The sequence below is a fragment of the Pongo pygmaeus genome, chromosome 10 (assembly GCF_028885625.2).
Source record: "Pongo pygmaeus isolate AG05252 chromosome 10, NHGRI_mPonPyg2-v2.0_pri, whole genome shotgun sequence".
Lineage (NCBI taxonomy): Eukaryota > Metazoa > Chordata > Mammalia > Primates > Hominidae > Pongo > Pongo pygmaeus.
In genome coordinates, this window is record NC_072383.2 from 23,540,657 (window position 1) to 23,566,172 (window position 25,516).

Consider the following 25,516-nt stretch of genomic DNA (forward strand, 5'->3'; position numbering starts at 1 on the left):
GAAGTAGAACACACCATTAATGTAGGTAAAATAAAATGAAAAAACTAAAATGAACAGTGTAAAATGTTCAAATTATGGCATCAAATTAAAATTCAAATACACTGGAACATCACCATAATGTACTCTTGGAGTTTTCTGATTTGATCAGTCTCTCTGCATGAAAGGATGCCTCATAATAACCTGTGGTATTTATAATATTAATATTCCTTTCCGGTCAGTCAATAATATAATCTAAACCACCTTTTATCAAATTCCTGTCTAGAATCAACAATATTACATAATTAAATACCAGAATAGTTATACTCCACTGAATCATAAAATAGGCTTTGAAATAGAACCCAAATTGCTTCATTATCAAAAAATACAATGAAGCCAGTTGAAATAAAACAGCCTGAGTATTGAGGATTTTTAAAAAATAACTTGACTTAATTAGTAAGATGCCTTTTAGAATATCCTAAGGAAGGAACTTACATCCATCATGAGGCTACAAGATTAGAAAAGGAGAAAACATATACAATCCCAGAAGATTTACACTAACAGAACTCTTCCTGAATGCATGCAAAACATATCCCCTTGCTATCTGTATTTCATTCTAAGGAACCAACAGGTAATATAGCTTTGTCATTCTCCTTCCACTAGGTAACTTACTTAAATTTGCTTAAACTTGCATTTTAATTTGCTAGTAAATATTTACTGAAATTTGCTACAGAGAGAGGGAAAAAAATGTGAATCCCTCAAAAAGCTAAACCTGCAATCTGACTCTACTGCTGGCAGATGGCAATTCTTATATTTCTAGGAGATATTTTAAATGGAATATAAAGCAAATTCATTCTTCGATTTATTTAAAACAATTATTTCATGTGCCAATGTCTTTCCAAATAAAATTAAGCAGTATGTAACACTGTGCTTCCTCTTATGAATAAAAATTCAACCCAAATGACTAAAGGCCATCAGAAATAAAACGGCTAAACAAAAAGAATGCACTTAAGATAAAGATGAAAATTTCATTTTAAAAAAGATGGTGAAAAAACATGCTTTTTCATACTATGATACCTTTCTATTCAACCCCTCCTGACTACTGAACTGAGAAACGTTTTAGGTTTCCCGACTATACAACTCTGACTCCCTGATTATCTAGGACAGGAGTCCTCAAACTACAGACTGCAGTCCGAATCTGTCCTACCATCTGTTTTGTAAGTAAGTTTTATTTGAACACAGCCACACTGTATTCACTTGCATACTGTTTATGTTTGCTTTTGTGCTACAATGGCAGTTATGAAGTAGCATCAGCAAAAACTAAATCATTTACCTGTACCATTTGGTCATTCACAGAAAAAGTTTGCCAACCCTTGACTTAGAAGAATCTCTAAATGAGTGGTCTTCAACCGAAGTACTAAAGGCATTTAGGATGAAACAAGTCTTCATTGTATAGGGTTGTCCCTTGCTGTGCAGGATAGTCAGCCTTTCTAGTCCCCAACAGCACCTAGCACCCTAATCATTATGACTGAAAAATCTTGTTCCAAACACTCTGTGTTGACAGTCATGACCACCATCATGTTGAAAATCTCTGCCTCTGACACAATGATGACACACACAGGCCAAATCAAGCCAACAGAAGTGTTTTGCAGGATCACACATAGATTTTCTAAAATGTATGACTCTAAATTTCTTTAGGGATCAACAAACTCCTTTTTTGGTAAATAAAGACAAGAGATTGTATGGGCAGACCCTAAAGTATTGGCCTTTCCCAAAAAAAGTTTGCCAACCTTGGCTTTACAGGCAGTAGTATACTCTATTTAATTACACTCAGTTAGTTTATTCATATAAACTCCCTGGCCTCTAGACATTTGAGTTTAAGACTTCTGCACAAATCAATTTTGCCTGCTTTATATACTATGTGGCCATTAATAAATATAATTGGATTATCTGGTAGAGGGTTTTAAGCATTCCTCAGAAAATAAAATGCCACACAACGCTTGAATATTCATTTTATGCTTTATATATGCAGTGTCTAAATATCTGGAATAAGTTTAATTTTATATTACTTAATTTGTTTCATATTAAGATGGTATAGGCCGGGCACAGTGGGTCACACCTGTAAATCCCAGCATTTTGGGAAGTCAAGGCAGGTAGATCACTTGAGCCCAGGAGTTTGAGACCAGCCTGGGCAACATGACAAAACCCCATCTCTACTAAAAATACAAAAATTAGCTGGGCATTGTGGCGTGCCCCTGTAGTCCCAGCTACTCAGGAGACTGAGGTGGGAGGATCACCTGAGCCTAGAAGGTCAAGGCTGCAGTGAGCCAAGACTGTGCCACTGAACTCCAGCCTGGGCAACAGAGCAAGACCCTGTCACAAAAAATAAAAATAAAAATAAATAAGATGGTATAAATAAAATATTAGGAATATTTAAATATTTTTAAGTTTTAAATTTTGACAGTCATCACCAATAAAAATCATCACAGAGAAAATGTTGAACAACCCTACTAAAATGTTTCAAATCAAATGAAAAAGCACAGATAAAAGATAAAAATCTTAGCAAGAACAATTTCATTGATTCATACTTACTCCTTCATTTCTTTGGATGGGGAATTACACGCAGGAAGGAATGCTGCTGGGCTACTTAATTTATCCAGAGTACACGCCGTTCCTATGGCTCGCACCACTAACCCAGACTCGCCCTCCAGATCGAAACACTGTAAGTACCCCACAACTGCATTTCCTCTCATTTCAAGTACTTTCAAGCCAATCTTCCTCTGCAGCTCACCTACAAAAAATGGGAAATCTCATTCTTGCTTTGTATCCTTACATTACATACTATACGACTGGACATGGTAGTGGTAAAAAAAAAAAAAGTCCAAGAAAATGACAGATTTTCAGAACTTGAAGGAAACTTAAAAGATAATCTGGTTTAGCCTCTACAGAATACAGAACATAATTCTATTATAATATAGCATAATTATAAAATATAATCTATACTTATACAGCACAAATACATAGAATAAAAACAAATATACATATTTGCTATATAAATATAACATTGATACTTTGTGTGAAATATGTATATGCATATATATTCACACATATACACATATAACTCTTAATATAAACTTTAAATAAAACGGTAAACAACTTTTTCAAAGAAAAATTTAAAAAGGGAATGAGGTCAGAGTGGCAGGGAAAGTGGTCAAACGGGTAAAGGGAACTACAGTGTACCTAGGTAAGAACTGTGAAAAGGGAACATCTGAACAGGAAGTATGAGAGACAGAAGAAGGTGATTTGCTTAAGCTCTGACAAATAAATGGTAGATGAAGGAAAGCTAGAATCCAGGTTCCCACTCAGGGTTCCTTCCTGAACGCCCCTTGCTCAGCGCTCTTTCCACTACACTACCTCATCAACACAATTTCCTTTTACTACAAGCTTCTGATTTGCATTTCCACTTGTTTGCTAAAAGAGGGCAATGCAAGTGTGTTCAGGAAGACTGGCCCAGGGGAAGGCATGCAGTCACTTATAATTCATAGCCTTCATTGTAAAAGTTGAGGTAGCATGTCAAAGAAAAGTAAAAAATTTGAGAGAGTACTAAATCAGTCAGTAATAAAGTTATTTTTTTAAAATACCTGACATTAATGAAATGAGTCTCTGTCTGGCCTCATTTGATGCCCTTGGTGTGCGAATTCGATCAATCCACTGATATTCTGGGTCTTCATTGACCACAAGTTCTTCTACAAATCCATGAATTATCACAGCTCTATAGCACTTTGGAATAGATGTTGCTGTTAAAACAAATTATTATGCTTCTGTTTATCAAAAGGTAAAACTCAATTTTTAAAAAATGTACATCTCAATTTTCTGATCTTTAGATACATAATACAAGAACATCTTTTACTGTAATATTTTCAATGTAATCATAATAATACTTCCAATCAGTCTTCTAAGATCTATTTCATTTTTAGAAATAATTATTTTCTTTCATGGAGGCTCTCACCTTTCTCACGTAAGCAAAGTAAATATAAATTGCATTTGTATAATTTGGAAAACAGCTACAGACAACCTTAAACAGAATTCAATAAATACAAAGTTTAAAAAATCAAAATTTAAGTCAGCTAGCTAATTATTATATAAATAGGTAGAAAGCAGACAATGAATTTTTTTAAATCTTTAATTATTCAAAGCCCTTTGTAAAAGTACTTCTGTATACCACATAGCACAGTTTCAAAAATCAAACCATTATCTTTCTGACATAACCTGAGGAGTCAAGTTCAGATTCAAAAAGGAGAGAGAGAACCTGAATACATCTGTACCAAATTAGTCTCTTAAAATAAACATTGGTGCACTGAAGTTAAGTCAACTACTTAGGGATTTCAATCCTACTACTGCAGGCTGGCTGTGATCACCAAGACCTGCCCATTTCAGTCCCATATATTTCATGGAGTTCCCTAGACCCAATACCCATAGAAGCCTGTGTACTTTGGGACAGCACCATAGTGCTTAGCCATAGTGTTTTGCTCCTTTCTTTCAGTGTCCTATACTACAGTAAAATGTCACTGGATTTTTCTAATAAAAACTTCTATAAATTTTCAAAAACTAGATATCATTTATATTCAAATCAGAACTACTCTAACTATTCTAGAAAATTAACAATTTTCTCTTTGGCATTAAAACCAAGTATAATACCTTTTCTACTTGCCTTCTGAAATGTTAACTTGATTTCTCATATTTAACAGTTATTACATTTCCTGTTGAGTAATAGAATGTATTTACTTACTGCAAAAGAATTTGACTCCACATGATGACTGCCTAAATCGATTTAAATCATTGAAGAGGTCTACTTTGACAACTACATTGATTTCCCCACGGATACCTATAAATTTAAAAAGAAAATCAAGTTTCTACCTTAAGAAAGTAATGTACAATTAAATATGAAGCAAATTAATGCTAAATAATGATTTTAAAATACAATGATTTAACTTACAATTTTTTTTAACTTTACCATGGTGCAAAACCATTCTGTTTTTCACTTTCAGTCCAGAATTCAATGAATTACATGAGATGTTCAATACTTTATTTAAAAAATAGTCTTTGTTTTAGTTGATTCTGTCCAACTGTAGGCCAATATAAGTGTTCTGTGCACATTTGAGATAGGCTAGGCTAAGCTATAATGTTTGGTTGATTAGATATATTAAATGCATTTTCAACTTGGGATGAGTTTATCTGGATATAACGCCATCACAAATCAAGGTGCATCTGTAATTGTGTTGATCATAATAGTAATACCGGCTTTGTTTCCTAGTTACTTTCATTTTCAGTAGTTTCTGTATATTTTCTGAAGCACAACATGTATGCATTAGAATATGAATAATTTTCATTTTCACAAGTCTCCACTTTGACCCAAGACTAATTAGAAAGGAGTCCCATTTGAATTGATGATGATAATGATTACGGTGACAACATTTGCTGAGCACTGATAGAGGATATACTAAATGCTTTACAGGTAGTATCTCTGAGTGGTCACATCAACCCAATAAGGTAGTATCATCTCCATTTTACAAAGGAAGAAATTAATATTTAATAAAAATTAAGTAATTTACAGTGTCAATAGCTGTTAAGTGGCAGATCCAGGATTAAAATTCAGATCTTTATGATCCCAGATTATATATTCTTAACAATTAATGCAAGAATCTGATTTAAAACAAAAGAAGTTTTATTCTTTTCAATGAATATAAGCTAAAGTAAGCTAACTAAAAAATTCCAAGCCAGGAGTAGTGGCTCATGCCTGTAATCTCAGTGCTCTGGGAGACAAGGCAGGAGGACAGCTTGAGCTCAGGGGTTTGAGACTAGCCTGGGCAACACGCGAGAAAAAAATTAAGTAAATAAAAAATTCCAAGAATAAGGGTTTTCAAAACATGCTCTGATAAATAAGAATGACCCAGCTCTTATCTCTAAACATTTACTAAATATTTTCACTTGACTGTCCTGACTTCATGTCAAATTTATACTTATGGTGGAAGACCTAAGAAAACTGACTCAATAATTTACCTACTTAAATATTAAGAAAGCTAATCCCAGCACTCTGGGAAGCTGAGGCAGGTGGATCACTTGAGCTCTAGAGTTAAGGCCAGCCTAGCCAATATGGCAAAACCGTGCCTCTACAAAAAATTAAAAATCAGCCAGGCATCATGGCATGTGCCTGCAATCACAGCTGCCCGGGAGGCCCTGCTTCAGGCAACAAAAAACTTTTAAGTAACTTTTAAGCACAAAAATCATTATTAATCAGTTTGAAAATGTGTTTTAGAAACACAGTATCCATACTAGATCAGTTTTAAATCATGCATTTACTTACTATACTATACAAATTTAGCAAGCATTATCTCAAATTATGTTCAGAGAAGCAACAATTTTACTAACAATAATTTACTATTATTTATTTTTAAAAAGGCATCATCTTAAGAGAGATATATATATATATATTTTTTTTTTTGAGATAGAGTTTCGCTCTTGTTGCACAGGACACAATCTCAGCTCACTTGCAACCTCCGCCTCCCGGGTTCAAGTGATTCTCCTGCCTCAGCCTCCCAAGTAGCTGGGATTACAGGCATGCACCACCACACCTGGCTAATTTTGTATTTTTAGTAGAGACGGGGTTTCTCCATGTTGCTCAGCCTGGTCTCGAACTCCCAACCTCAGGTGATCCACCCGCCTCAGCCTCCCAAAGTGCTGGGATTACAGGCATAAGCCTCCGCACCTAGCCTAAAGATACATATTTTAAACCACCAAATATAGCACAAACGCCTTTAAGGACAAATAAAAAAGATTAAGATTGTTATTTATAATGCTTTCTTATTATTCCTTACCATGTATGGTGTCATAAATTGGAAACCATCCTGAGATGACTGTTGCAGCTTCACTATACAGTAAAGGATCAATATCAATGTACACTTTACCAATGGCATCATTTGCACTGTAAGTATCATGGTCAAGAACTGTGATCTGTAAAGGTTCATCTTGTAAGTCTTCATCATCCACCTAAAAGTATACCTTAAAATTAAATCTCATATAGTTTTTAAATCTTAATTACCACAAATGTATACCTATATCAAATGAAAAGGATGACACATCTGCAAATAAAATCTTACAGATTTCTAAGCACCAAAGTAAGGAAAAGAATTAACGCACAAAAAGTTATAGCTCCTTTTCCTACACAATATCCCATCTTTCTAAAGAAAAAAAGTTTATCTCTCAGCACAAGAGTGGGATGACTAACAACAAAAAAATTTAAATCTCAATTTTTTTTACATATTATCCTGTGTTTTACAACTTTGCCTATGATACATAGCAAAAATGCCTAAGGAATGTCATATTAGAGTTCATGTAGTATCTATAGAGAGAAGAATGCTAATTGAGCACAATGATACCACAATTTCTAAGGGCGATTTCAGAGAACAGAACCATAAGCAAAATTAACATTATGTGTAAGAAAAAACAACCTAAGTTCACAAATTAAGTTCATGATATAAACGTCTACCCTCTCCCCTTTTATTTAGTCATTATCGAGTTATTATCATATGCCAAACACTGTGCCAAACAGAGGGATTTACAATGGAGAAAGTGCAAAATGATTTCTCCCTCATGGAAGACATACTCACTATTTTGGCTGCCACCTTCTAGATATCATGCCATTATCTAATTTACCAGCCCCCTTCATCAAATATAGTGGCCAGAAGGGAACATATTATAGACAGTATTAAGATTGGGACAGAATACCAAAGGATTCTTATTTTCTATAATTAGAAAACTATACTTTTAAAATGCAGTCTATGGATGTTCTTCTTTACACCAGACATACCATACTATTAAAACTGAGTCTGTGGTTGGCTAAAATCTCTGTATCATTCTTACATATGCTTTGGTCATGTGATAGCTCTGCAACCCTTATACTTTGGTTGCTTTTTTAAACTCGGATATGAAACATTTATGCCTTTCCCTATCCCCTATTTAATTTCTTGTTGATGTTAAGCTAATAATCCAGCCTCTGAAGATTATTTTAAGAATTAAAGTATATTAAGGAATTATTGATATCATTAGTGTGATAATGTGATCTAAGGTTTTGTTTATTTATAAGGGGTCCTTCTGTATAAGAGGTATATAATTTGGAATTCATAGATGAAATCATATAACATCTCAAATTTGCCTTAAAATATCCCCACAAGGAAAACCCGGGTGGGCGGGAGTTAAAAAGGCGAAACAAGAACAGTAGAATGTAGACAGCTGTTAAAGGTGGGTGAGGTTCAATATACTAATCTATCTTTGTGCATGCTTGAAATTTTCCATAATGAAATGTTAAAATAAAATGATCATTTTGAATCCCAATCCATTCCGAATCATGTCATCCAATGGCATTCTGTCCACTACTGTTGTGTTATGTATACATTTAACAGAAGAGAAAGAATCATAAACCAAACCATTAACCATTACTCTAAGACATTCCCCCCAATTTCTAACTCCATTAAAAATACTCTCTGTATATACTTATTTAACCACCTGTACATTGACCTCTGAGCATTATCATTTTTTCTCATGGTATACTAAGGTAGCCCTTCCCTGACATTAGGGGGTGCTATACTAACAACTAAGTGACTAAAAATAGCTTGTGATACATACATAGATAGCTAACAAGATGAATAATATGAATAGGGAAATCCAAGCATTAATCATAATGAATTAAGAATACCAGGAAGGGGAACATCACACTTCGGGGACTGTTGTGGGGTGGGGGGAGGGGGGAGGGATAGCATTGGGAGATATACCTAATGCTAGATGACGAGTTGGTGGGTGCAGCGCACCAGCATGGCACATGTATACATATGTAACTTACCTGCACGTTGCACACATGTACCATAGAGCGTAAAGTATAATAATAATAATAATAATAAAAAAAAGAAAAAAAAAAAAAAAGAATACCTAGTAGAGTAAATGAAGCCTATCTGGAATCGCAAAATATTATAAATTAAGACTTTCTGAGAAATGTTTCAAATGTTTAAATTAGCAATATGCACTGCTAAAAGACTGCATTTATTAGCCTCCCTTGCAACTAAATGTGATACAAGCATAAATCATTACATAGAGCTTGGTAGGGAGGGGGCAAACTTGTTAAAGAAGGCTTGCTCATCTGAAAGTGTTAGGTTAACTCATCAGCTCCTCCTCCTGGACTCCCCTTCACTCTAGCTCCTTCTGCCAGCCTGGAACACTCATGTGCTCACTGGAACTCCAGGCGCTAAACTGGAGCCAAAAGGACCTTGAATCATTTTAAGAGAAACCACAGGCTATGTATAGATGATGGAGTCCGAAATGACTGCGTGGAGCAACCATACTACCCTTACACTGCCTGGCACAACATTTCTTTCACATAAGAGAAAAACATGTATTTTGCTTAAGACATTTATTTGAGTGCTATATATATATATATATACATATATATACACACACACACACACACACAACTGTGTATATATATAATATATACTTAACTGTATATATATACAACGATATATACAACTGTATATATATACAACTATATATATACAACTGTGTATATATAGTATATATATAACTGTATATATACAACTGTGTATACATATACACAACTGTGTGTGTGTATATATATAAAACTGAATATATATATATATATATATAACTGAATGCAATTAACAACTGATAAACAGGGTTAAAAAAAGTACTACATAATCAATGTCAACTATAAACACAAAGTTTTAAGTACATTTTTCACAGCATATATATTATTCAGCAAGACTAATCAAAACGGTAACTTACTAAATTTTTTTTTTTTTTAAGACAGAGTCTCACTCTGTCACCCAGGCTGGAGTGCAATGGCGTGATCTCGACTCACTGCAACCTCTGCCTCCCAACCAGGTTCAAGCGATTCTCGGGCCTCGGCCTCCCACGTAGCTGGGATTACAGGTGCACACCACCACGCCTGGCTAATTTTTGTATTTTAGTAGAGACGGGGTTTCACCCTGTTGCCCAGGCTGGTCTTGAACCCTGGATCTCAGGTGATCTGCCTGCCTCGGCTTCTCAAAGTCCCAAGATTATAGGTGTGAGCCACTGCACCCAGCCACTAACTTACTAAATTTTAAGGGAACTGCCTGGTAAATCCCTTATTTCAGAAAATAAATATATTATTTTTCATATTGTTAAGTAAGCTGCTTGAGTACTCATTAGCTTTAAAAATACCAGTTTATTACCATCATCATTAAAATGAAATATCATTTTTTAGTATTTCCTAGTATCATGAAAATTACTCTGACATATGAAGTTGCCTCCTCCCACCATTCCAATAACAATGTAATGAAAACTATTTGTTTTTAACCATTTCTAGGTTATAGTCGGGGAGGGGAAAGGCTATCAAAATAAACTATATAAACATTCCAGTGTTTTGCTTGGGTAATGAAGATAGACTCTAATTCTAAATCCATCTGAAATCATGTAAGGAAGTTACTTGGATTATTTTTTGACTAATATATTCCACACCTTTACCTTAATAATGTAGTTTAAAATGCCACAATAGACTGAATACATGTGCAACAGGTCTTTCAAAATACATACTGTGGCATTTTAGAAGCAGCTAAAAGAAAAATCTGTACATATACACAAAAGAAAATGAGAAGAGAATCAAAATATTTCACGATGAAAATATCAACTAAAAATATGAACTTGTAGGACTCTCACTTCCTGATTTCAAAACTCACTACAAAGCTATAGTAATCAAAACAGTATGGTAATAGTATAAAGACAGACATATAGACCAATGGAATGGAGTTGAGAGGCCAGAAATAAATCCTTACATCTATGTCCAACTGATTTTTTTTTTAACTTGCCTCAAAGGTAAAGTCCTAAAAAATGTACTGACTTCCAGTTCATTGTTCTAGCAGATAACACGGAAGTCCATTTTAAAAGAGGAGGAGTTTACAGAAACTAGAAATTATCTTCCTTAGAGAGATCCATCTGCTTGAAAATCTTTGGGTGAAAGCTACTGGGAGGTTAAGAATAACAGTTTCTATAACTGAGTCCTTTTGATAGAAGACTGAGACACAGCCAAGCTACTCTGATGAGGTAGTAATTTTGAGAAACATAGTTATATTCCACAGAGATAATAAATAAAAGCTGTCACTGTCCATAAATGCTCTGAGTCTACAGATGAGGTACACCTTTCTTATACAAACTGAGATTAAAGTTTAGCAACAAAAGCTTTTCAAACTGCAGTTCTATTTTTTTAGCACACCTACACCACTCAGACTAACTAAACTATACATTAACGAAAGAACAGAAGATATACCCCAAAATGCTAATATTTAAACCCACTTTCTGCCAAACGCTGAATGTCTATCCAAAATGCTGAATGATTTAAAAATATTATTCCCGGGCCGGGCATTACGTCTGTAATCCCAGCACTTTGGGAGGCCAAGGTGGGTGGATCACCTGAGGTCGCGAGTTTGAGAACAGCTTGACCAACAAGGAGAAATCCTGTCTCTACTAAAAATACAAAATTAGCCAGGTATGGTGGCGCATGACTGTACTCCCAGCTACTCAAGAGGCTGAGGCAGGAGAATCGCTTGAACCTGGGAGGCAGAGGTTGCAGTGAGCCAAGATCGCACCATTGCCCACCAGCCTGGGCAACAGGAGCAAAACTCCGTCTCAAAAAAAAAAAAAAAAAAGTATATATATATTGTTCTCTTTTTGTTGACTAGTGCAACTCATATTAACATACAGCAACATGCTTCATAGCCACCTCATTACTACTCTGGAAAGGATTCAAGTTTGAAAAAAACAGAGGCTCCAAATGGTAAGGCTGTCTGAGGTCATCTGCAAATTAGCAGGCACCAGAAATAGAATTTGTTTTCTCTTAATCCAGACTTTTAAGCTTTTCCAATAGAGGGCTGCTATGCAGTATCCCAACCACTACAGAATGTGCCTTCCAAAACTAAAGGAAAGATCACGGTCCTAATATAAACCATAAGCAAAGCAGTGTCTAAAAATCGTAGTGTCATTTCTTCCATCTTCAGGTATGAGTTTGGCAGGTTCCCCAGCATGATCAAAGAATCTTTCAAGCAAACCAATACTTTCCTTCCCTTGTTCTCTTTCACTGAAGAATGACACATTACCCTGCAAGAGCTAAACTTTACCCAGGCTCCATAATGGTTATGAAATAGGCCTCAGAAAAGGCACAGCAGCCACAATGCTGCCCAATATAAGGGCTAGCATGAAATAGCAGGGGAGGAAAAACCAAATTGGTCCTCACAAGGTTCTTAAGTAGTCCAATGAAAATTCCAAAGAAGAAAATTTCACTTCCAGCTGAGGGGTGAAGGAAGCAGTATCAGAGAAATGGGCAATATGTGTGGTAAATATTTACTGAGAGTCATGCTCTTCTAGGCATTGAGGATATAGCAGTGAAGAAGAACAAAAAAAGCAGGGAAAACATTGCTGGCACAGGGAACAACAACTGACAAAGATGTTTAACTTGGGAAGGGGGGGTGGTGGGTAGAATGGGAGAATGTAAGATGGAGGTGTGGTGGTCTGGTAATAGCTTTGAAGTCAGGCAGACTTTGGTTTGAATCCTCGCTCTACCACTTAGCTAGCTCTGGGTTGGACTTCTGAGTCATCTTAAAATAAAAGGTGCCTTCATGGCATTGTGAGAATTGAATGAGGTTAACACATGTAAAGCACTTCACCAGTGTCTGGGCTATAATAAGCAGTCTGTAAGTGAGAACTGTATCTCCTTTTGTACGTCATCTTGTTGTTCTCAAAGCCTAGTACAGTCCCTATAATCTCTTGGAGGATTGGGGCATGCCGACAGACCAAATCAACCCATGAAAAAATAAACAGATGTAAAGAGAAAGAGGGCAAAAACTGCAGGGAGGTGGCTGGGCACAACATAAAACAGACATCCTAACAGTAACACAACGGAATTCCTAAGAAGAGCACAAGAGGAGAACATGAGTGATAGGGACCTCTACGTTCAAGTGCCTCAAGGAAGGAAGCACAAGCGGGAAGAAGGTAGAAATGAAAAGAGACCTGGGTGAGGAGATGGGAGGCTCTCCTTTTGGAGAAGTCCCCTCAGATCACCAGGCCATGAGTCATTTGAACATAACCACCTCCTGTCTCTGTGCAGACTACCAATCAATGGGAAAAGAACAGTCTCTTCAACAAATGTGCCCAAACAACTGAATTTCTACATGCATGAATTTCTACATACATGAATGAAGTTGGGGCCAGGCATGGTGGCTAACGTCTGTAATCCTAGCACTTTGGGAGGCCAAGGCAGGCAGATCACTTGAGGTCAGGAGTTTGAGACCAGCCGGGCCAACAGGGCAAAACCCCATCTCTACTAAAAATACAAAAAAATTAGCCAGGCATGATGGCCCATGTCTGTAATCCCAGCTACTAGGGAGGTTGAGGCAGGAGAATCGCTTGAACCCAGCAGGCGGAGGTTGCAGTGAGCCAAGATCGCACCACTGCACTCCAGCCTGGGCAACATAGCAAGACTCTGTTTAAAAAAAAAAAAGGAATGAAGTTGGCCTCTTACCTCACACCATTATAAAAATTAACTCCAAATGAATCCATGACCTATATATAAGAACTAAAACCATAAAACTCTTACAAAAAAAAATAGGGATAATCTTCACGACCTTAGAGTTGACAATGGATTCTTTCATTTCACACCAAAACAAAAATAAATATATTGGATTTCATCAAAATTAAAAACTTTTGTGCATCAAAGAAAATTATCAAGAAAGTAAAAACACAACCTATTGAATGAGTGAAAATATTTGAAAATTATATATCTCATAATGAGTTAATATTCAGAATATATAAAGAACTTTTACAACTCAACAATCAAAATAACTCAATTAGAAAATAACATGTGGCATACACATACAATGGGTTATTATTCAGCCATGAGAAGGAATAAAATTCTGATAAAAGTTACATTGTGGATGAACCCTGAAAACATTATGCTGAGTAAAAGAAAGCAGATACAACAGGACAAGTATTATATGATTCCATTTATATGAAATATCTAGCATAAGCAAATTCAAAGAGACAGAAAGTAGATTAGAGGTCACCAGAGTCTAGGGAGAGAAGGGAATGGGAAGTTATTGGTTAGTGGGTACACAATTTCCATTTAGGGTAAAGAAAAAGTTCTGGAAACAGTGGTGATAGTAGCAAAACACTGTGAATGTAATTAATGCTACCAAACTGCACACTTACAAATGATTTAAATGGCAATATTCACAATATATCGTATTACACTTTTTAAAAATTTATTTTAATCCATATATTATTCTTAAGTAATTTTTGGTATATGCTAAAATCTAGAGAAAACTACAATAATAATAATAATATAATACATCTGAGGACTTCTTTTGTTCATGTGTTATCATATACTATATTTTCTTAAATGTAATATAACTTTCTTTAGACTCAATATTCCTAGGTAACCAGAAAAGAAAATATTTTTATGATGAAGAAATACTACTATGCCTGAAATAAAAGGTTCTCATTATTCCTGAGGGAAAAGAGTCACCTCAAAAAAATACACTCAAAAATGCTAACATTTAAAAACTTACCTCAAATTTAAACCACTCCGAGTTCCACTGAGGGTTGAGTGACTTAAGGTACACATCTGTTTTAAAGGTGGTATTACCAAATTTTACCTAAAAACAAATAAGAAATTATTCACATATGAATATCAAAAATGTGAATAAAAGTAAATTTTAATGTCACCCAACCACTAGAAGGATTAACCATAAAGGGGAAAAAAGACTATTATCCTCTGGGACAAAGCGAAGAAGGTACAGATGGATCCAGGTAAGCTTGTAGACTAATAATAATACCCGCAACAAGGGATCACCCACTGCTCTGCTTGACCAGCTCCACACATCACAAAGAACTAACTTCCTCCATTTCTAAAGAGCACGTACAGAGCAATAAAAGATCAACAACCCAACAGAAAAAATAGGCAAAGGATATGATCAGACAAGTCACAGAAATGGAAATACAGCTGTCTTTAACCACATCAAAACATGATCAACCTCATTCATACTAAGAGAAATGCAAACTAAAATATTTTTACTTATCAGGCTGGCAAAGATCAAAAGGTTTGAAAACAGAATTGGTGAGGTACTGTCATACTTTGCTGGTAGGAGTTGTAGAACAATCTCTACAGAGAATTTGACAACATATATCAAAATTTTAAGTGCCTTAAATCCCTTTTAAGCTAGCAATTCTACTTCTTAGAATTTATCCCACAGAGGTACACAATGGCATATATCAGCAGCATTACTGTAGCAAAAGCTTGGAAACAAGTTAAATATCTGTCAGTATGGAACTAATTACATTTATGGTAAAGCAACACAATGTAGCACTAAATAGAATAAAGCAGTTCTCCATGTACTGATAAGGAACAACTTCCAAGATACATCTTTCTACTACAGATATATGGCATTCTTCAGCAAAAAAAAAAAAAAAAAGACAGAATTCATATAATAGTTATATGTCTATATATGCGCACATTATTTCTAGAAGTATATACAAGAAATAGTAACAGTGGCCACTAGAAAGAGCAGAAGAGGTTGGTTAAAGGAAAGGCTGTGAAAGAGAAGCTGACTCACTTTGTACCTTTTGAATTCTGAACCATGCATACTACTACCTATTTTAAATGCATTATTTTAAAATTCAAAAACATCAAAAATTAAAATTCAAATGGCAATAACTTTATTTTCATTCAAATTACAGAATCCTAGGTTTCCTACCAGGAATTTAACCTACAGAAGTACTTTCACATAAGCCCTCCCCACCAAAAATATAGTCATTCAGCAGGAAAGTGACCGAACAAATCATGTGCCCTATAAAGAATGGAGTCAATTATATGTACTGTCACGAGAAGATATCAATTACACAATCACTGAAAAAACAAGTAGCAGAATATATAAAGTATGATTATATTTGTTTCTAAAAATGCAATATAGATATACAAGTATTTTTTAAGGGGATGAAGAATAGATTAACATAACCAAAGAAATGACAGCAATTATCTCTGAAGAAGGGACTGATACGGTGCAGGGAATAGAGTACAGTGTTGTAAGAAGAAAGTAACGGGTTTTCAAGTTATATTTGAGTGTTTGAATCTTTTTTAATGGGGAGCATTCAAGTATTACTTGGATAATTTTTTTAATCACAATGATAAAGAAATGAAACTTAATGAGGAAAAACTTAGGAAGAATAGGGGTTCTTGTTTAATTACTAATTTAATTTTCATTCCATTTAAATATTCAAGGCATGATGGAAATACTTATTGTTTAATTTATCTAAAGCTGCTTTATATGAAGTAAAATACTGTTAGGATTTATAAAAACATTCAAAATCATCAAAAGCCAAATATACTTAAGGGTTTTGGCTCAACTGCCAAAAGTACTACATGATTTTTTAAGTGACAAGTTTAGAGCACTCTACAGTTTTGTCCCACTATAACAGTTGTGCTATATACTGTGCCTTTTTGTTGCTGTGCAATTGTTCATTCTAAATAAAGATCTGATAGTCCACAAACTGCTTTAAACAAACAAAAAAGACTTTAGAAAAAAGGAAAAGGCATCAGCCAGGCAGGGTGGTGCGTGCCTGGAGTCCCTGCTACTCAAGAAGCTAAGGCAAGAGGATTGCTTGAAGCCAAGAGTTCAAGGCTGCTGCATTCAGGCCTGGGCGACAGAGCAAGACCCAGTCTTTCAAACAAGCAAACAAATAAAGGACAAGAAACAAAAAGAAAAAGGCTGGAGTGTGTATTTTGCCAACACTGGATGATTTCCACTCTAGTACAGGAGAATCTCAGTTCACTTAGTCTTAATTTAATTAAAAGGACATTTTATTACTCAGCAATTAAATGAATGCCTTATAACTTTGTTAAAGAACATCAGGGATTTTAATGCAGATTTCCCCCAGTGAAGTAAAGCATTCTCTTTACCTACTCATTAGCTAAATTACCTTGGGAAAGTTATTAACCCGTTATTTAAATTGGCTTCCTCCTCTGAAAAGTGGGATTGTAAGTGAGCATTACATGATATAATGCATGTAGAGACCTAGCAAAATGTCTGCACATAGGAAATATTCATTAAATATTTATTTTCCTCTCCCTGTTCCCTCAAAGGTTCCTAGACAAACACAAGATGACAATGTAGTTTAGCCAAACAATTGGTAACACACATTAATATTGAGATATATTTCCATTAATACTTCGCTTGTACAGAATCCCATCTTACTCTAGAGATTCCTGCAAGACTACTCGTCTTGAAGTATTACTTGGACTTCAGTGGGTCCCTACACTCCTGACGTCATATATAGTGGAAATTCTCTCAATCAATGCAACCAGGACCAATACTTGATCAGTTAATCAAATAACTTGGTTAAATTAGAGGATCACTAAAAATAATACAAACTGTAAACATTTTAAGATAAAACATATAAACAAACATTCATTCCTGTCTTTTAATGTAAGGCTAAGACCTCTTCTTTGCGTAAAAGTCAACTGTTTAGTCATCTTTTTTTGCATAAGCCACATTCATCTCTGATTTCCAGTTTGGGTTGCTTTAAAAAGTATGAACAAAGAATCCTCTATTTTTCACAATCTTTTCTCCACCTAATTCAAGAGCAATTTTTAGTGACCATTTCCATGTCTTTACATTCACTCATTTATATAAGGTTTAAATAAAATATAGTAACAAATACACTTGACATAAGCAGATTTGGGAATAAACACAACTGCCTCTTGGTAAAGTATATCAGCCAACTGATGGGAAACTCCAGGCACACTGAGACTAGTCTTACCCAGAGGAGTATTTACGAATACGCTTTATGGAAGGATGCAGAGCGCTGAGGATTGCAATGAGTCAGTTAACGGAGGTTGTTAAGACAGCTTCAACTGTATTGACCTCTCCTCCTAATTTTTGGACTACTCAGTAATCTGTATCCCCCTTTTGTAGCCAGATTTATTTCCCACTTCTATTCAACAAGGATCTTCCTTTCAATCACATATGAATGAAATTCATTCAATTGAAATACATTCAACTACATCAATACATACTCTGTATCTTCTTTTGCTTGTATCAAGTTTGTCCTAGTCACCTGAAAATTTTCTTCCTTTTTCTCTCTGCCTTTGAAAATTTTACCATCCTCTAGGCCCACGATAAAGGTTTCTCATGACTAGCCCACGCTTCATTATCTCCCTCTTCTATGAACTTAGTGTGTATCAAGCATTTATCCCTTTATTGTATTGTAATCCTTCATTATCCCCCTTTTCCTGCATTAATTTTTCCCCTTTCTACTGGATTATTCCTATTAGCACACAAATAGGCTCTGTATCTTTTCATTTATTTTTTAAGTACTAAAACTACTTCTCAAATACCACACTATTTTTCCTCCCCCCTTCATAGCCATACATCTTGAAACAGTTGCCTATTCATGCTCTACTTCCTCACTTCCCATGTACTTTAATTCTCTTTAAATCACTACAGGATGGGATTCCATCCCCATCATGCCTCTTATCGCATCCCCCATGTTGTCCAGTCCAATAATTTTTCTGTCTTCTTACTTGACCCCAGTGACATCTGACAGTTGAGCTTCCTCCCTCTTTCCAGAAACTTCCTCTCTTGCCTTCTAAGACATTATGTTCCCCATTTTTCTCCCAACCACTGGCTCACAATCTCAGTTTCCTTCCTCTAGTCCTCCTCCTCTAATAAACCTCTTAATATCAAGTTTTTTCAAGGATTCATCCTGTTTCTCTCCCTTCCCCTAAGTCACAGGTTTGCAAAAAAGACAGAACCAACTCCTAAAGCTTTGCAAAAAAGACAGAACCAACTCCAACTCCTAAAGAAGCTTTAGACATGTCCAGCAGTGGTTTTGGGGAAAATAGTAATTGCATTAAGTGAGGAAGGGCCAGAGATGCCAGGTATTCTTCAATGCAAGAGAGTTCCCAACAATGAAGACTTTTACCATGTCATGATTTTCAAATGTCCCACTAGATAATCACATGGGTAAGAAACCTACCTAGAAGGCCGGGTGCGGTGGCTCATCCCACACTTTGGGAGGCCAAGGCGGGTGGATCACCTGAGGTCAAGTGTTCAAGACCAGTCTGGCCAACATGGTGAATCCCCGTCTCTACAAAAATACAAAAAATTAGCCAGGCGTGGTGGTGCACTGGTAGTCCCAGCTACTCAGGAGGCTGAGGCAGGAGAATTGCTTGAACCTGAGAGGCGGAGTTTACAGTGAGCTGAGATCGCGCCATTGCACTCCAACCTGGGCAAGAAGAGCGAAGCTCCATCTCAAAAAAAAAAAAAAGAGAGAGAGAAAAAAAAAAAACCCTACCTAGAACCTCAGTTTTACAGATAAAAGTATCACAACCGGGTTTCAATGTACATAATTGTCAAGAACTACAATCATCATGTAAATCAAGAGGCAACTCTGCCTTTTCCCATGAGTTGACTATCTTGAAAAATCAGATAACCAATGGCAATGAAGATCTGAGATGCCAAAACTACACAACTGTCTCACTCTGTTTGAGAAGCAGTCACATTCGCGTGATTTTCACATAGGCGAGGCACTCCCTATTCTGAGTCTCAGCTTTATTTTCTCCATATATTATTCTTAAGTAATTTTTGGTATATGCTAAAATCTAGAGAAAACTAGACCATCCAGCATACTATATCTTTTACTTATTTATGAACTCTCTCCTCCCACTAAAATGTAAGTTCCATGACTGAAGTTTTTTTAAATTTATTGCTATATCCCCAGCATCCAGTACAGTGTCTAATACATACAAAGGCCGAATTCACTGATTCATCTGATTACTTCATGTTTTCTATTATGGTCATGAAAAAGCACTTCCATATTAAAATAATAACAACAGGCCGGGCACGGTGGCTCACAGCTATAATCCCAGCACTTTGGGAGACCAAGGCAGGTGGATCACCTGAGGTCAGGAGTTCAAGACCAGCCTGGCCAATGTGGTGAAACCCCGTATCTACTAAAAATACAAAAATTAGCTGGGCGCAGTGGCAAGCACCTGTAAACCCAGCTACTCTGGAGGCTGAGGCAGGAGAATCGCTTGAACCCAGGTGACGGAGGTTGCAGTGAGACAAGATCGCACCACTGCACTCCAGCCTGGGTGAAAGAGCAAGACTCTGTCTCAAAAAAATAATAATGATAACAACAACAACAAATACTTCTATTTGTTATAGTTAAACCGTGGTACTTATTTTTTAATTGTAAGGATATATTAACTAAAAAATATCATGCCGAGATAGAAAGGGTAGATTTCAAAATACCAGCTATCTAAAGGGAGTCCTGGGTCTCACAGTTGAGAAACACTGGCTTGTGTGCTCATTTTTAACTCAGACCTCTTTTTTTGAATGCCATAGTCATAAATCACTTCCTTAACGTCTCCAATGAAAGGCCCTATAGACATCACAAACCTAACATGCTCAAATGGAAAATGATCCTCCTCAATCTTTACCATCCCCCTGGAGTATCAGAAAACCCAATACTTCGGAAAGCTAGGAGTCATCTTTTAATCTATCTTCAAAATATACCTGGAATTCATCCACTTGTCCGCATTACCAAATCCATCACTTGGATAACATTACCTGTTATTTGAACTATTATAGAATCTCCTAACTGCCTGATTTCTACTCTTTCCCCTTCAATCCATTCTCCACATAACAGTGCTCATATTCAAACTTAATCATGGCCTTAGTCCTTGCAAGACTGGTTCTTTGATTAACTCTCCAACTTTATCTGATACTACTCTTCCCTTCACTGACTACGTGCCAGCCACACACATTTTCCTTCACTTCCTAAAACACACCAAATCTCTACATGAGATCTCCGGGTTACCTTCTGTCCACCCACTCCCCTACACACACAAATATGCTCCCTCAGCAGCAGGCTCCTTCTCATCCAGCAGATCTTGGTTTTGACAAACACTTTTCTCAGGGGCCTCTCCTGATTACTCAACCTAAAGTAGGTGTTCCCTGTTGTTCTCTTTCTATTGTTCTCTTTCATGGCACCCATCCCAACTTGTAACTATATATTTAATAATTTATTTACCTTTTAAACATCTGTCTCTCCCACTAAAATATAAGCTGAATTAAGAGAAGGAACCAAGTCTGTCTTATTCACCATGTATATACATCAGCTAGACCAGTAACTAGCCCAGAGCCTGGCAAACAGCAAACAATCTGTTCAAAGAAGGAAGTAATAAGTAACCCCTGAATCAGCCCCCTTCCTCACCAGCAAAATCCACCTAGTTATCAAGGCCTGACTATTTTAATCTAAAAAATGTCCCACGAATCTTTCTGTTCAAATCCATTCCTATTCCCATTCCCACATATTACCTGGATAATTTTACCACCTTCGTAACTGATCTCCCTGCCTCACTTCCCATCTGTCTAGTCCATCAATAGCATCCCCATTCAGGCCATCCTATAAAGAAACAAACTAATACAAACATGATCTTATTTTATTTCTGCTTAAAAAACTCCCCTGGCCAGGCGTGGTGGCTCAGGCCCATAATCCCAGCACTTTGGGAGGCCGAAGCAGGAGAGGCAGGAGGATGGCTTGAGGCCAGGAGTTGGAGGCTGCAGTGACCTGCATTCAGCTTCCTTGTCCCTCCTTATAAATATTACAGAAAATGAGGTTTTATAGCAAATGGGGCTTTCCAGCCTCATCCCTAACAAGCTCCACTACCTACATATCTCATACCCTTTCCTCCAGACACATACTAAACTAAGGCAGTTTCCTGAACATACTATATATCCCAGTCTATGCCTTTGCCTTTGATGTTCCCTTTGCCTGGTAAAATCCTGGGTGTCCTTCAAGGCCCACTTCAAATGTCACTTTCACAAGAAGCCTTTCTCAACCTTCAGAGACACAATTGTTTCCATATTCTAATACAATACTCATCACTTTGGTGAGGCCGTATTAGCAGAGTGGTTAAGAGAACAAACTGTCAGGCTGTGGAGGTTTGCAAGCTATGTAACCTTAAGCAAATTATTTACCCTTACTGGATCTCAGTTACATCAACTGTAACATGGGACAATAACAATACTCCTATAGCAGGACTGTTGTGAAAACTAAGAATTTAAAAGTACTTAGTACAGATCTGGCAATTATTAAATTCAACACGTTACCTATTAGTTATTAAATAGGCTGTGTGGGTCAATGTCTGAACTACCGGAAAGCAAACACTATGTTTTGGTTATTTGTGGATTCCTATCACCTAACATCTGGCATAAGAGCACTCAAGAACTTTCTCAAATGAAGTGATTAAGAATCACCATGACAATGGGGGGGGGAGGCAGTGAACTACAATTATTAGGTTAGATAACATTTAGGAAACATCAGGAATACTGAGATGAAATCGGGCTATATATTACATCTATCCATCAACTCTAAGCACTAATAGCCCAAATGATTACTGCTCTAATGCTCTGGCTCATCATGCCAATTTTTATTACAATCTTTACTTGGCTTCTTTCAGACTCTGGGTTATTACCTTCCGGCCGTAGGCCTTTACTAATTTGCATGACTTTTAAACTAATCATTAGACTTAAAAAGCAATTTTGCAATTTAAGTCCATGGCAATTAACTGACTTCCTACCTCAAGGCGCTAAATTACCCTGAAACACCTCATCAGACCTACCAGTCTATACAAGAGCAGGAAGTGTTGCAGTTGTGTTTTAGAACGTGCATGGCAGATTCACAAAATGTTAGGCCTGAGAGTGGATTTCCTCGCACTGTGAGACTCCAAGTGCCCATAAAGGGCTTCATGCACCTTCTTAAACATGATGTCCACCACTCTGGCCACCCCTTCCAAGGGTGTGTGTGGGTGTGTGTGTTTCAGTGGCCGCGGGGCCACACCTTGGGATCTCCTGAGTGGCAGGTGGCCTGTTAATGAGTCCTGACATCAGTTATCCCGGCGTGTGTGTGTGTGTGTGTGTGTGTGTGTGTGTGTGTCGGTGGCTGCGCGGCCACACCTTGGGATCTCCTGAGTGGCAGGTGGCCTGTTAATGAGTCCTGACATCAGGGTCACCCCCGCATGCAGAACAGTACAAGCCTCCCCGCGCAGCGGACTGTGCCGCGGACGCCTGCAAGCCGTGCACCCATCGCACGCACTGAGGTCTCGGCGGTCATCCCTCGTGGGAGAGCTGGACAACCACGGCCGACGGGAGGGCAGTCGAGGGGGGAATAGGCTGAGGGGCTGGGGGCGAGGTGGGTAGATCCTTCACAGGGCTTGGCGCTCCCTGTGTTTTGAGGGGCAGGACCCTGCACCAACCTCCACGAAGGCATCAGTCAGGTCACTAGCACGGTCCATCACTGGCAAATGGCGCCCGGCCACGATTTTCACCTTCAGCTTCCCAGGCATGGTCTCGGTTTCGGCCTCTTCTTCTCCTGCAGAAACAAACAAACGAGTCTGCGCCGAGCGCGGGGCCGGCGGGAGAGGGGCGGAGGCGCGCGGGGTAACTGACAGCGAAGGAGCGCGCGGGGGCGCGCGCGGGCGCCCGGCAGTCGCGCCACAGCTCGCCACTCACTGTCGCAAGAGGAAGGGTGCTGTCCCGCGCGGGCGCTGAGACCTCATTCCGGAGAGGCGGCGGGAGGAAGGGCTTTGATGGGTTCTTCCGTCCAGGCCCCACAGGGCTGGGAGGAGAAGCAGAACCCAGTCAGCATCCCGTTGAGCCTCTGCCGCCCCTGCATGTTTCTCCTCCCCCGCCCTCAAAAATGGCGGCTCTCGGGGCGCGGAAGAAAGCATCGATCGTTCGGCGCTCTGCCCACTTGGCGGGGCGAAACTAAACTCGCCGAGGAAAGATAAGGGGGCGGGGCTGACTTTGAGAAAGCTGGAGGGCAGGGAAATGGGTCGAGTCCTGCATCATCCACCGAGTCGGGGCTGTGGATAGGTGCAGCGCTGCTTCCCTGGAGGGAAACGCTCCATCTTGCGGGCCGAATCGCGAGTGCTGTTCTGTGACAGCCTCCGACCGCGGCCTTCCCAGCTGCTGCCGCCGCTTTTCGGATGGGCTGTGATAGATGGAGTAGCAGCGAAGGCTGCTAGAAGAGCCTTTTCAGTCGGCCTTTAGTGATTCGTAAAACCAAATTAGCTGGTTTCTACTTGGAAGGGGTACAGGTGCGTGTGGTGGTTCCAGTTTTCTACGAAATAGAATTAGACGGCCGGGCGCAGTGGCTCACGTCTGTAATCCCAGCACTTTGGGAGGCCTAGGCGGGCGGATCACCTGAGGTCAGGAGTTCAAGACCAGCCTGGACAACATGGCGAAACCCCGTCTCTACTAAAAATACAAAAATTAGCTGGGCGTCGTGGCGAGCGCCTCTAATTCCAGCTACTCAGGAGGCTGAGGCAGGAAAATCGCTTGAACCTGGGAGGCGGAGGTTGCAGTGAGCCGAGATCACTCTGTCTCCAAAAAAAAAAAAAAAAGAGAGATACCAGGCACATCTCGAATAGTGAAATAAATATTTAGTGAAATTTTTTATTCAGTCATAGGCACTTGTATTGTGCACTGGGTCACAGATATTACTGTGGGCGGGGTGGGGGAGGTCACCTTGAAATCCAAAGTCGCCTCTTGATAAAAAGTTTCTGCTGGTGGGTGTGGTGGCCCAGACTTGTAATCCCAGCACTGTGGGAGGCTGAGGTAGGAGGATCGATTGAGTCCAGGAGTTCGAGACCAGCCTCATGGAGAAGGGGCAACATAGTAAGACCCCTTCTCTACAAGAAATGCAAAAATTAGCTGGGCCGGTGGCTCATCTGTGGTCTCAGCTACCTAGGAAGCTGAGGTGGGAGAATCTGGGAGAATTGCTTGAGCCCAGGAGTTTGAGGCTGCAGTGAGCTGCCATCTCACCACTGCACCCCAACCTGGGCAACAGAGCAAAACTCTGTCTCTTAAAAAAATTTTTTTTTTAAATTAAATGTCCTGCACTCTTAGATCATCTCAGTGTTCTTATTAAGCATCCACAAGCCTAAAGATAAGACCTACAGTAGTAGCAAAAGTTCAGGACTTCCCACCATGGAAAGTATAGTCAACCACAAGAAATGAACATGGAGAGCGTTAAACATCTTGAAGAACTGACCCAACTATACATAAAGTAAGGTGTTATCTACAGTCTCAGACCATATTAGGGAAATTGAGGTACACACAAGATGTAACATAAATTAGTCCTTACCAAATATAAAAATCAGCATTAACAATATACCCAGTATCAACAAAATCAGAGTTCATGCCGGCTCAAAGATTGTAACAGTTCATTCCTAAGTGAAGATATCCGTATGATCTTTTTAACTTCAAAAATACTCAATAGAGTAAATACTCCAAATAGTAGTGATCCCGAATTATCTTTTCATGACAAAAATTCCTTCTGTGGCAGGAATATTGTTCACATAAGTGAGAAGTTGAAC

The 25,516-nt window shown here is 38.1% G+C and overlaps 1 protein-coding gene across 17 annotated transcripts in view; it reads right to left on the minus strand.

Moving 5' to 3' along the window:
• C2CD5 (C2 calcium dependent domain containing 5) overlaps window positions 1-23,911 on the minus strand; it is a 96,141-nt gene extending 72,230 nt beyond the window's left edge. For 6 of the 17 annotated variants that reach the window (XM_054445456.2, XM_054445453.2, XM_054445449.2 and 3 more), the window contains exons 1-7: window positions 23,649-23,872; window positions 23,393-23,508; window positions 14,643-14,729; window positions 6,852-7,023; window positions 4,766-4,861; window positions 3,618-3,773; window positions 2,569-2,767 (exon numbers count right to left, since the gene is read on the minus strand). In XM_054445456.2, the coding sequence (XP_054301431.1) occupies window positions 2,569-2,767; window positions 3,618-3,773; window positions 4,766-4,861; window positions 6,852-7,023; window positions 14,643-14,729; window positions 23,393-23,482 (800 nt within the window). In that variant the 5' untranslated portion in view covers window positions 23,483-23,508; window positions 23,649-23,872. Of the gene's footprint in view, window positions 1-2,568; window positions 2,768-3,617; window positions 3,774-4,765; window positions 4,862-6,851; window positions 7,024-14,642; window positions 14,730-23,392 lie in introns of all 17 variants that reach the window. The other 11 variants (XM_063672513.1, XM_063672512.1, XM_063672508.1 and 8 more) reach the window with 5 other exon arrangements.
• Between the last annotated feature and the right edge of the window lie 1,605 nt (window positions 23,912-25,516).